General features: G+C 37.5%; 3 protein-coding genes across 6 annotated transcripts; 1 reads left to right on the plus strand and 2 right to left on the minus strand.

Moving 5' to 3' along the window:
- Positions 1-30: 30 nt before the first annotated feature.
- Positions 31-2,343, minus strand: LOC129578007 (peroxisomal membrane protein 11C). 2 transcript variants are annotated; one of them, XM_055466031.1, is made up of 6 exons: positions 1,782-2,286; positions 1,319-1,501; positions 1,024-1,205; positions 875-943; positions 631-800; positions 31-157 (listed from the first exon to the last, which is right to left on the minus strand). In XM_055466031.1, the coding sequence occupies exons 1-6, from the start codon at positions 1,854-1,856 to the stop codon at positions 153-155; spliced, it is 684 nt and encodes a 227-aa protein (XP_055322006.1). In that variant the 5' UTR covers positions 1,857-2,286; the 3' UTR covers positions 31-152. The 2 variants fall into 2 exon arrangements, with proteins under 2 accessions (XP_055322006.1, XP_055322005.1); XM_055466030.1 differs by lacking the exon at positions 31-157 and having other exon boundaries at positions 383-800; positions 1,782-2,343.
- Positions 2,342-5,963, plus strand: LOC129578004 (uncharacterized). Its single transcript, XM_055466027.1, has 6 exons — positions 2,342-2,750; positions 2,959-3,125; positions 3,286-4,749; positions 4,851-5,003; positions 5,104-5,598; positions 5,707-5,963. Exons 1-6 carry the CDS (start codon positions 2,637-2,639, stop codon positions 5,867-5,869), a joined length of 2,556 nt encoding a protein of 851 aa, XP_055322002.1. The 5' UTR covers positions 2,342-2,636; the 3' UTR covers positions 5,870-5,963.
- A 770-nt stretch (positions 5,964-6,733) lies between these two features.
- On the minus strand, positions 6,734-10,885 carry LOC129578009 (transcription elongation factor B polypeptide 3). 3 transcript variants are annotated; one of them, XM_055466033.1, is made up of 6 exons: positions 10,205-10,885; positions 9,665-9,777; positions 9,020-9,418; positions 8,685-8,881; positions 8,312-8,607; positions 6,734-7,980 (listed from the first exon to the last, which is right to left on the minus strand). In XM_055466033.1, exons 2-6 carry the CDS (start codon positions 9,755-9,757, stop codon positions 6,917-6,919), a joined length of 2,049 nt encoding a protein of 682 aa, XP_055322008.1. In that variant the 5' UTR covers positions 9,758-9,777; positions 10,205-10,885; the 3' UTR covers positions 6,734-6,916. The 3 variants fall into 3 exon arrangements, with proteins under 3 accessions (XP_055322008.1, XP_055322009.1, XP_055322011.1); XM_055466034.1 differs by having other exon boundaries at positions 10,577-10,863; XM_055466036.1 differs by having other exon boundaries at positions 9,665-10,770.
- Positions 10,886-10,963: the final 78 nt, after the last annotated feature.

Raw genomic sequence — 10,963 nt, forward strand, 5'->3', positions numbered from 1 at the left:
TATGTATATAAATATCCAAGAAGACTGTGACTGAGTAGATGGTACGATTTCAATACGTAGAGTCTACAGCGTTCAGTTATGTGTCACGTCCTTCTTTATTTTTCTCCAAGATTGTCATTTGACGCACTATCATACATAAGTCGTTATATAATCTAATCTGTAAAACGTGAAAAAAAAGAAAGAAAAAAAAAACAAAATAATTTATCCGTAGAAAGTCCTTGCTCTTTTTTTGTAAACAGATGATTGATTTAATTATTGGACGGTAATGGCTATTTTGTTTCGGGCCAAAACTTTCGGCTTTAAAATGAAAAATTAAATTTTCCACAACAAAGTTAATTTTTTTTACTGGACGTGACATCGATTTAAAATAAAATGTCATCATTTATAAAATCATTTAATAAATATCGAAAATAATATTTATTCGTCAAAATATCAACCGCTTCGAGTATTTTGGTTGTAAAAAACTCTCACAATATTAATACCATTTGAAAAACAATAAAAATTTGCCCAAGGTGCATGCATACAAATACAATAATTTTTCGTTAAATGTTTAAGTTTTGTTCGCCAGCGAACGAGTGCATACATTTCAGCTACTTTTCAGTTTTTTCTTGGCAAAATATTGGTAAATACCTATCACAGCGGATAAGGTACCTAATGCACCGACATGCCACGTTTTCAATTTACCACCCCAGAACCATCCTGCGGGCAATGTGCTAACGGCATGTGTCAAATCAAGCGACAGTCGAACTACGGAAATAAATTCCATTCGTTGTCTTGCCAACAATGCTGCCAATGCATTCCTAGGGAAAATAATACAGAAATGGTTAAATTTTGGAATCGCAAAAAATTGAAATAAAAACAAATAAATTCGTACTGAGTTGAAGCGTCGTGCGTATTCAAACATTGCTTGTGTTGTTCCATTAATATAACTGATCGACATGTCCTAAAATAGAAAGTGATAAAAAAAAATCCAATTGTTTTTTCATGAATGGGCTGTGAACGAATATATTAAAGCAGACATACCTCATTAAATTTAAATAAATTGATGAAACCCAAAATATCGAGCTAATGGTATCCCATCGGTCTGGATCTTCTAACGAGAGACATTTATGCTCAGCCAGCCAACATATTTTTTCAACTGGATAGTAAATGTGATCGACTGCATTTGTAATAAGCCCAATAATTGATAACGCCGTATCCGATTCCTATTCCAAGAACATTACTCACAATTATTTATATATGGTTGTTTATCGACAATTAATAGTAGTATAATCGATAGCAATTGCAAGTCATACAATTAATTTTGAATGATTCTTACCTTTGAACCAAGCCCATACTCAAGAGTATGCTGTAACATTGGAATGTCATCGATGAGACGCAATGTGGCTCGAGCGCCCGATATTTTCTTGCTAATTATTGCTAAACGTTTCGACAATTCTGGATTCTTGTCCGAATTCAGGCCGGACGCCAATTTTGCTGAGTAGCATAAAATTTTCATAACCTTGAATGGAATTCAGAAAAATATAACAAGTTAACATATTCGTTAAAATATGCTTTAAATTGGATAATTTAATGACCGGTTTGAATTTCAAACGTAAAATACTGGTTTGGCAAAAGTGAAAGTATGCGGAAGTGTACAACCAAACCGTGTGTGTTTACATAAATTAATCGACAAAAAATTATGAAAGACAGACACACGCTTCTACAATGTATCAAATTATATGCACAACATGCAAAAAATAGCGTTATCAAATGCAGAATGCAATTCAGTAATGAAATACCTTATCTCGGCCGCCGTATGTGTCTAGCATGTCGCACACCTCATCTAAGTACACTTTTAATGACTTTTGCTTCATTGTATGGATTTGGGTAAGCTTTGATGCGAAAATCCAATATTTAAAATGGAATAAACAATTTGAATTTGACGTTATGGATGTAGATCGTTTCTATGTTGACATGAATCACAACCAATCCTTATCCGCTTCGATAAGCACTGAACTAGTTTGTGTGGATCTGCTTTGGCTAATTTCTTAAACGTAGATACATTATTTCGATCAAGTGTCAATTTGATTTTTCTTTTATTTAAAACTAAATAAAATACAACGAAATGAAATGTGATAAAACCGTTCACAACACGGATTCGATCCGACTGCCCGGATTAAATGTGTGAGCCAAATGGTTGTCCCTGTGAAGGAATCTGAAATGCACTTGCCAAGTGTTTTGACTTGTTGATAGAAGTAGAGTGTGTTGCAGCACCGATATTTTCAAATAAACACACACGCACACAAATAACAACAACAACGAACGACGACAAATCCAGCCGAATGCTTAAAGTCAGTGTGGTCAATGACAGCAAAACGAAAATCTGCAGTATCGTTGCGATGTCAATGTTTGGTTTAACTGTCAAAATTGTATTCTGCCTGCAAACACAGCGGTATAAAATATATATACTGTGTGTGAAAGACTTTTTGGAATCGTAAAAATGATGCATTCGCAAAAGTGGAAACGGCTGTAGAATTTCGTATCAAAAATTACACAAAAAACAATTAATTTATATTGTAGATAGGGGTTAGAAAGCATTTCAAGTGATTTTCGTTGGAAAACTTTTTGTATTTTACGGTGGAAATGATAGAAGAATGGCTGAGACATCAAAACGAACGACAAACAATAGTGCAAGCAAAAGCCGAAAATCCAAAAACGATATTATAAGATCGACATTAGGAACGTATTTAAAGCAGAAAAACTATTCGGTAAGCGTAAATACGATCGATTTAACGCATATTTGGCCACATTCAATGGTCAGTTTATGTTTCGACGCACGACCTAACCTCAACGCATTCAGCTCTCTATTCTCTCTGAACGACAAACATAAAACATTGCACGGGTTGCGTTTGTTAACACAAAATTTGTTATCTTCTTTTTTGTTTGTTTGTTTGGTTTCGCCTCGCCGGTGCGCAGATGAATGAAAAATTTCGGAAATCGGACTTAGCTCTGACACAAACCATGGATCAATACGATGTTATGATGATGATGGACGATGATGTTGCTAAAGTGAATTCGATTTTGTATTCGAATGTGTTATGCCTAAGCAATAATCAATCAACGGTTGAGCTTCAGTTTTCCAAGTAAGCCTCATCTATTTGTATTCGGTTTTTGAATTTCAATGCTAATTGTCTTGCGCGCAAAAGAGAGAGAGAGAAAAAAGAAATCTATACTACTCTCAAAATCGCCGCCAAAATCTAACCGGCACCACTAACTCATTTCTAACTTGATGTACGTTTCCAGATTCCATAAATTTATTCAATCACAAACAGTACCTGCGGTGAAAGCTGAATTGCAAACGTTATTATGGCCGTTGCTGTGCCATATTTATATAGAAATGATTAAGGGCCGAGACTCACGACCGGCTGCTGAATTTCTACGGAAATATGCACATCTCATTGGTCCAGTAGATAATTTATACAGTCCGGTTGTGAGTGAAGTGAATGGTCAACCGCATGCAAACCAAACCCAAACCGAACAACAACAACAGCAGCAGCAACAACAGCAACCAGACTCACAACACAAAGATATCACTAGTCCTCCACCAACGTCATCAACCACACAGATTATATTCGCCAGCGAAGATGCCAACGATACGATGCGAACAAAATCATCGGCGACCGCTCGTAAAAGTGATATTGAACTGAATTCCAATGATATTAGCGACTATTTTAAGGAGTTAGTCAGCTCATTGTCACTGTGCCTTCGTATCGATGAAATCAGTTCGATTGACATTGCGCGAAATTTTCGCTCAGCCAAATATGAAATGGTTCTATCCCTCCAGGCGTTGTACGCCATGAAACATTTTTTAGCAAAAAGTGGCCACGTTATCATTTTGCACATTCTGCAAAACTGGTTTTCGCTGGAAATTCGCGAGTATCTCAATGAATTGGAGCACGACAGCGATGAAGATATGGATGATATTAATGACATTGACACAAATGATGTATCAAACAATGGTATTGAGAATAATGGAAGCGATCTACATGCGCATAGCGACGGCGAAGAGTTCGATTTCCGTGACACAAATTGTCGATTAAATAATTCGCATAGCGAAATTAGGAATCTGATTGCTAAAGTTGAATCAGAAATTAGGACGGTGAATGGAATGAATAAATCGATATCAAGTTTAAGCGGTGATACGAGCACAGCGAATCGAGCCGATTCGTTTCCAACATCATCGTTAGCCGATTGCCTTCCATCGGTTGCGCCCGATCGGAAAAGCTTTAGCGTAGTACAAAATAAATATTTACAAAATATCCGAGCGTCGGTGATTCGATCGCGCAAGCTGGAGCTGCCGATGCGAGTGTTCAATGTGCTCAATGCCGATCATCAGCTCAGTTGTTGCGATATGGACAAAGATGAATGCCATTTGGTGTGCGGTTTCGATGAATCTACAATCAAATTGTGGCAATTAAATCAAAGTAAAATGCGCGGTAGAAAACCATTCAGTCCATTCTCGAACCGATTGTGCGACTGGTGCCTCGAGAATTGTGAAACATCATCGTCATCATCATCGGATATTGACAGTGACGACGATACATCGAACGTACAACGAAGAAAACGAACACCGGTCATGGGTTTGTTTGCTCGACAAAGAACGAAGTCACCATGCATGGATGGTATGGGGGCCACTGGATCGCGTCGGAAAAGCAAAAGGAAACAAAGGCAGGAATTCATGCAGCAACGACATGAGGATAACATTTTGTGAGTATCAATTGTGATCAAATGAAGAATCGATTGAATTTATTAGCAAACTTTATAGAATGGCGAACTCATTGTAAACTTTGTTTCTACTTGGTCTGTAGTGCGGATGGTGGTGTTGTTGCATTGCGTGGTCATAACAAGGGTGTGACGGATATTCTGTTTTCGAGATACAATCCACTCATTTTTAGCGTATCGAAAGACAATACGATGCGAGCGTGGAAAGCGGTCGACTATCGTTGCGGCGCCGTCTATCGGTAATTCATATTTAGCGTATTTATATATTCGATGCAAAATCAAACGCTTTACTTTCGGTTCATTTCACTAACATGTCACATTTGTACCGTTTGAATGTAGTGGTCACAATTACCCAATTTGGTGTTTAGCCGAGAGTTCAACGGGACTGTATTTAGCCACCGGATCAAGAGATTTAACAGCCAGGTTATGGAGTACGGATCGAGAGCATCCGCTTCAAACATATGTAGGACATACACAGGATGTGGACGCGATCGCATTTCATCCGAACGGGAATTATATTGCGACTGGTTCGACGGATTTAACGGTTCGTTTGTGGGATGTAACGAGTGGGAAACTGTTACGGGTTTTCATCGATTGCCACTTACCAGTGCACTGTGTTAGCTTTAGTCCAGATGGCCGATATTTGGCAGCTGGTGGCGAAGAATCGAAAATTCGTATATTCGATTTGGCCGCCGGTTCACAACTTAACGAACTCAAGGATCATTCGGCCGATGTAAATAATATTGTATGGAATTCAAGCAGCTCAAAATTGGCATCCTGCTGTGCCGATGGCTCCGTACGCGTTTACTCAGTCAACAAAATTGCACAAAGCTCGTAAGCACGCACACCCATTTATCTAATTGCATTTTTTGTTTTTGCGCCATACAAATGGCTATTATGGATGATCCACTTATCGCCATTTACTCTAAATTCTATTTCTAGTTCCAATTCAAGTTCACAAACCCCAACGGCTAGCACATCAACATCAACGTCATCAAATAGTAATAGTAATAAATTATTGATCTCAAATGATACGGGTTGCAAGCGAGCGCTCAAAGTATTTTTTAACTTTGACGATACGATTTCGTGCATCGGAAGTTCTTGAAACTCGCAAACGTGTACCATCAACATTTTGTTCAAACATCGAAATTCATTTCAACAAACACAAACGAATCAATAAATTCAAATTAGAAAACAAATCGCTTACTTCTGTTTATTGCATATATTTTACCATGTTTTGTAGCTTTTAAAATTAGTTCGGAATGCTGAAAAAGAAAATCCAATACTTTTAATACGATGTGGATGAAAGGCACACTCTGGGTGAGTTTATGAATGAAAAAAGAGGTGAAAAAGTACACATTATATGACACCTATCAAAAGACTTGATTGATTGATTACTACTGAATTCAATTTCTACTGAAATAACGCGAAAAATCGACTCAAGATTATATGAAAAATTGCATTGGCCACCAGGAAAAAATTTAGTATGGCTCACACCAACTTCACATTGAATTTGTGTTCACTTTTGGTTTGAATCAGCGTTCCATACCAAAAACACCATACAAAATGAGCACATTTTCATTGTGATTGACAAATACGAAAATTGACGTATTTCCATTCAAGATTTTTTTTGCGACCATGATGTGTCTTAGTCTTAGATTGCTCGCTTCAAATGAAGATAACAAAATATTCTCTTTATCGATAATTATCATGACAATAGGTAATGCATGACCATTACAACGGCAAAACCATAGCAATACATCAAATATCTTAATTGTCAGTCATATAAAAAATGTGCTTGTTTTGTATGGAGTTTTTGGTGCGGATTTCTGACTCAATCCAATAATGAACCCAAATTCAATGTGAAGTTGGTGTGAGTCATATGTAGAACATTTTGAGCACAATTTTGATGTGGATTTTCTTTTTAAATGGGAAACTTGAACTGATAACGCAAGAAAGAACGCCAAAATTTCTTTCTAAATCAATTTATTGTTCCGTATTTTATTTATTTTTCTTTAAATTTAATAATGAGTTTAAGAAAAAAAGGTATATGTAAGAAACAGGTTTCACATACAAAAGGAAGGGGGAGGGAAAAAAAGAAATAATAACACAAACAAATAAATTAAAATTGATAAATTTCAAATTTTGCTGTTTATCGCTTGAATCTGCCTTTCATGAGTTGAAGTGTTTTGGCCATGAGTGGAGCTTTCTTTGGCCTAATGATTCCATTTGATGGTTGTGCTTGGGCTGTGTCCCGTATGGATGCCAATGTTTTCAGTCGTGTGTCTCCAATTTTGGTAATATTCGTTGCTACCGAACTGAGGGCATCAACTCGTGCCGCTGGTGTTGCTATCAATTTTGTATGGGTGCCAAACTGATTTTGCTTCTTAATCACACTACGCGGTGGTTTCACCATGCTGTCAACATAAGCCAGTTTTGTCTGGCGTACTGGAATGGCCACCGATTGTGATTCCTTTATATTTTTCGTTAACCGATCCAGTAGCGCATCCTGTTCGGTCATGCATCGATAGAACATTTCACGCCAAGTTTCCATCTCTAATCGTCTATGTGCCTTGAACTTTCGTTGGCAATGCTGTTGCCACAGACAATCGGAATCATCCATTAGATATGGATTGTAATGTTCGAATGAGCTCAATTGTTCAGGTGTTGCTCGTTCGAGAACGGGCTTCAATATGTCAAATGGAACACCGCCCGTATACTCCAATCCGTCAATATTTTTCTGTAGAAAACGTAAGCACAATTCGTGCAGCGATGGAACTTGTTGCGGTACACCCGATTTAACACCCGAATACACTTTGGTGCGCTGATTTTTCGATGTTGTGCTTGCGCATAGGGCATCGGTTTCGTTGAGTATAGCCATCTGTTGGGACTTTGGTCCTTTGAATAAACAATCCATGACCATGTGATTGACCGGCGACGGTTTATAATCGTTTGGTATAATGCACTCAACTGGGGGCGGTAAATCTTTTACTAGATCTTCAAGCGGAGGTAATTTCGGTTTCTTCAATAGCAGTGACGGTGTTGCCGTTGAACTGGTTGATGGTTTCGATTTCGACGTTTTTTCCTTGTCCTTGACCTTGCTCTTACTGTGGCTGGACGATGGGCTAACCGTTTTGCTGGATGCTTTTCCACTTGTTGAAGCTGATGATGTTGAGGCCTTCGATGATTGCGCCGATATGGGCACAGCTAACATTCCTAAAAGTAGATTATGGATATGTAAATAGATTGAATCAATTGGCATTAGCGTCATTTTTGAGTGACTTGTTTGTCATCGCGAGCCTAGAGAAAATGCACATAGTTCCTTCCTATGTAGACCCACGCACAAGCTCATAGAAATCGGAATTGCATCGAAATTGTTTGGCAAACCTACGCTTCAACTGCGAGCAACTGACATTTCAAAATTATTGTGTTCGGTGTTTCGAAAATTAATATGAAAGACTCGCGTATCGACTCATACAAATTCTACACTTTTCCTACTGATTTTCAGGGTGCGTGACAAATTAGCCCTAAATTATTCCATACATACCTAATGCATCGGCAAAACTAGTTCCCTCTGAATGGTCGATTTCAATTCCTTTAAATTTCGTTTTTGAAGACTTCTCTTTATCGCTTCTGGATGAATTTTCATCACACTTTTGCTTCTTTGATGAACTGGACGTAGGGTCAGGCTCTCGGGATCGTTTATGTTTGCTCGACGAATGAGTCTTTTCAGTTGTACTCGAGAGTTGCTTATGATGGTCTTTGTGCTTGCTATGATCTTTGCTCGAGTTTTTATGCTTTTTATCACTAATTTCATCACCATCATGCTGTGAATCATGTTTGCTGCATGCAACAACAAAAAAACGGATGTATGTTAGTGGTTTAAAATTAAAAACATACAATTGCTTTGTATGGTGTACCTCGGTCGATGATGACGATCTTCTTTACTATGCTTCGAACTACTTTTATGCCGATCGTGATCGGCAACAGCACCACTACTTTCCTGCTCATGTTCGCGTTTTTTTGAGCTACTGCCACCGCTTCCGTCATTGTATGAGTGTGACTTAAGCTTATGTCTTGAATGTGCTGAGTGCTCTTGAATATCGTCTGATGAATACTGCTCGACGGTAATAAAAGAAATATCATTTGGCATTAGCATTCGAAGAAGTCATAGAATAAATAGACCATCCCTCATTGGGATGAATAACAAATATTTCAATATTGATAAAAAAAAATAATCAAGCATTCTATTTACTTTGCGTTGATGAGTGTGGTTTTCAATCAATTTGTCGGGTGAGAGATGTTCCTGCTGTTCGCGGTGATGATGGTGATGATGATGATGATGATGACTACTATTACTGCTACTGCTTTTATGTTCATGAGTCTTATGTGACTTTCTGTCGTTATTGCTTATAGAGTCTGTCTGCAAATTGTTTGATTCGTCATCTTCATAGCCATATTCTTCTTGAGCCTTTTCCTCCTCGCTATTTTCACTCGCCACCATTTGTTTCCATTTTGAAATGAGCGCTTTGGCTGCCAATCCAACTTCACCATCATCTTTGCGCAAACCATTTACCGTTCGACCAATGCCAGTACTCTGTAAATGCTGTACTGTAACATTCATCCGATTCAATTTGCCAATGCAATGCAGTATCTAGATTAAATGAAACACGTGAATCAGACCAATTTAGTTCCAGTTCAGGTCAAATGCATTCTATGAGTCATATCGAATATCGAATACGAGTACTTTGTTTTTGTTTTTGTTTAGTTTCATTGTTTGATAGAATTGTGCATCATTCCAGATAAAACAACACATGTTAGTTCAAAATAGAAACCAAAAATATCGGACTCAATGGGCATTTTTGTTTTCTCACTTCGAAAAAATAATAAACCATTTTACCCTTTTTGGGTCGGATTCAGACTTGTCTATGCTGCGTTGATAGTGTTTGATCATGTCCTCAACAGACATATTCAATGATGAAGCGTTCGTCATGTTTCACTGCCTATTATCCACTGTAAATGAACAAATAATTATTTGTGTTGATTATTTTAAATAAAAATTGCGCAAGACAATGATGATACACCAATCGAAAACCGATTCAATACAAAAATTATTTAGCTTCTAGCAAATGAATGAAAAACACAACTCGACTTCACACTTGTTCGTTTTTTTTCTTCTTTGTTTTCATATCAAATCTCGAGAAAATGCTCGTTAAATTACACGATTCTGATTTAAAAAAAAATATGTTCAAGCAAACAAACTCTTGATACATCGAACAAGTGTGACTTCCGTCGAAGTCATTTTGATTGGGAAGCACCAGGTGCACGTGAATTGGGATGGCACCATCCGTACTGCGCTGCTTTATGCACACCATCATCACAAGCAATAATTTTTTTTTTTTTTGCAAATTTCTGTCATTTATTCGACCATCACACAAACCCCAGGAGAAAGATAATTTAGTATTGTAATTCCGATGAACAGGTCGGAATGCCACTTTCGTTGGCTATAACCGCAATGGCAACGTATCTTCTGTCAATTTGATATACTAATGACAATGTCGTTATGTATGTGAAAATCACAATATACGCAAACACAACCAAAATTATAAAACGTAAAGAAATATTTAAAAACACAAAAATGGTGAGAAAAAGAAGAGCACAAAAATTTCTCTCTCTCCCTCGATCGTTCTCTCTCTCTTTCTTCCAACAACTGAGGAATTTTTTTTTTCTCGTTGAATAATGGAACTGCAAATTTCTTCTAGTAAACGATACTCTTCTCTTTTTTTGGGTTATTTTCACTTATGAAACCAACCGTCGAAACCAACGCGTGTGGTTGGCTTTTTATGATAACGATAAATTGACCACTGAATATTTATTGCAAAGTTTTAATGAACAATTTTGCTATTGAAAAAGTCTATCGTTTTTTTTTCTTCTTCTGTGACGTCCTTGCTTTTCCCACAAAAAAACGACGACAAAAGCGTTTGCATAGCAGTTTTTGCATCGGAAGAGGCAAAAAAGACGTTTATCTGTCAAAATTGTATGTGAGTGTGCGTTCAGCGATCGAACAATTCATGTATTTCGAATATGTCTTTGGGTTTCGGTGTGCAATCAATGTCAGTCTGATTCGCTGAGGGGTAGTCGCATACATCGGTTTTTCTGCAATTGTATGTGCTGGCATGCTATTGACAGTTTCATAAAA

This window comes from Sitodiplosis mosellana, unplaced genomic scaffold (assembly GCF_009176505.1).
Source record: "Sitodiplosis mosellana isolate CC-2019 unplaced genomic scaffold, AAFC_SMos_1.0 Smas_scaffold_6226, whole genome shotgun sequence".
NCBI classification, from domain to species: Eukaryota; Metazoa; Arthropoda; class Insecta; order Diptera; family Cecidomyiidae; genus Sitodiplosis; species Sitodiplosis mosellana.

What these genes read in the sequence shown, in the direction of transcription:
- LOC129578004 (XM_055466027.1), top strand. Translation starts at nt 2,637, where the DNA reads ATGGCTGAGACATCAAAACGAACGACAAACAATAGTGCAAGCAAAAGC. An exon ending in GTTGAGCTTCAGTTTTCCAA is followed by an intron (nt 3,126 to 3,285) that starts GTAAGCCTCATC and finishes GTACGTTTCCAG; the next exon opens with ATTCCATAAATTTATTCAAT. An exon ending in AACAAAATTGCACAAAGCTC is followed by an intron (nt 5,599 to 5,706) that starts GTAAGCACGCAC and finishes TTCTATTTCTAG; the next exon opens with TTCCAATTCAAGTTCACAAA.
- LOC129578007 (XM_055466030.1), bottom strand. Translation starts at nt 1,856, where the DNA reads ATGAAGCAAAAGTCATTAAAAGTGTACTTAGATGAGGTGTGCGACATG. An exon ending in AGTATGGGCTTGGTTCAAAG is followed by an intron (nt 1,206 to 1,318) that starts GTAAGAATCATT and finishes TTCTTGGAATAG; the next exon opens with GAATCGGATACGGCGTTATC. An exon ending in ACGCACGACGCTTCAACTCA is followed by an intron (nt 801 to 874) that starts GTACGAATTTAT and finishes TATTTTCCCTAG; the next exon opens with GAATGCATTGGCAGCATTGT.
- LOC129578009 (XM_055466033.1), bottom strand. Translation starts at nt 9,757, where the DNA reads ATGACGAACGCTTCATCATTGAATATGTCTGTTGAGGACATGATCAAA. An exon ending in ACCACACTCATCAACGCAAA is followed by an intron (nt 8,882 to 9,019) that starts GTAAATAGAATG and finishes ACCGTCGAGCAG; the next exon opens with TATTCATCAGACGATATTCA. An exon ending in GATCGTCATCATCGACCGAG is followed by an intron (nt 8,608 to 8,684) that starts GTACACCATACA and finishes TGTTGCATGCAG; the next exon opens with CAAACATGATTCACAGCATG.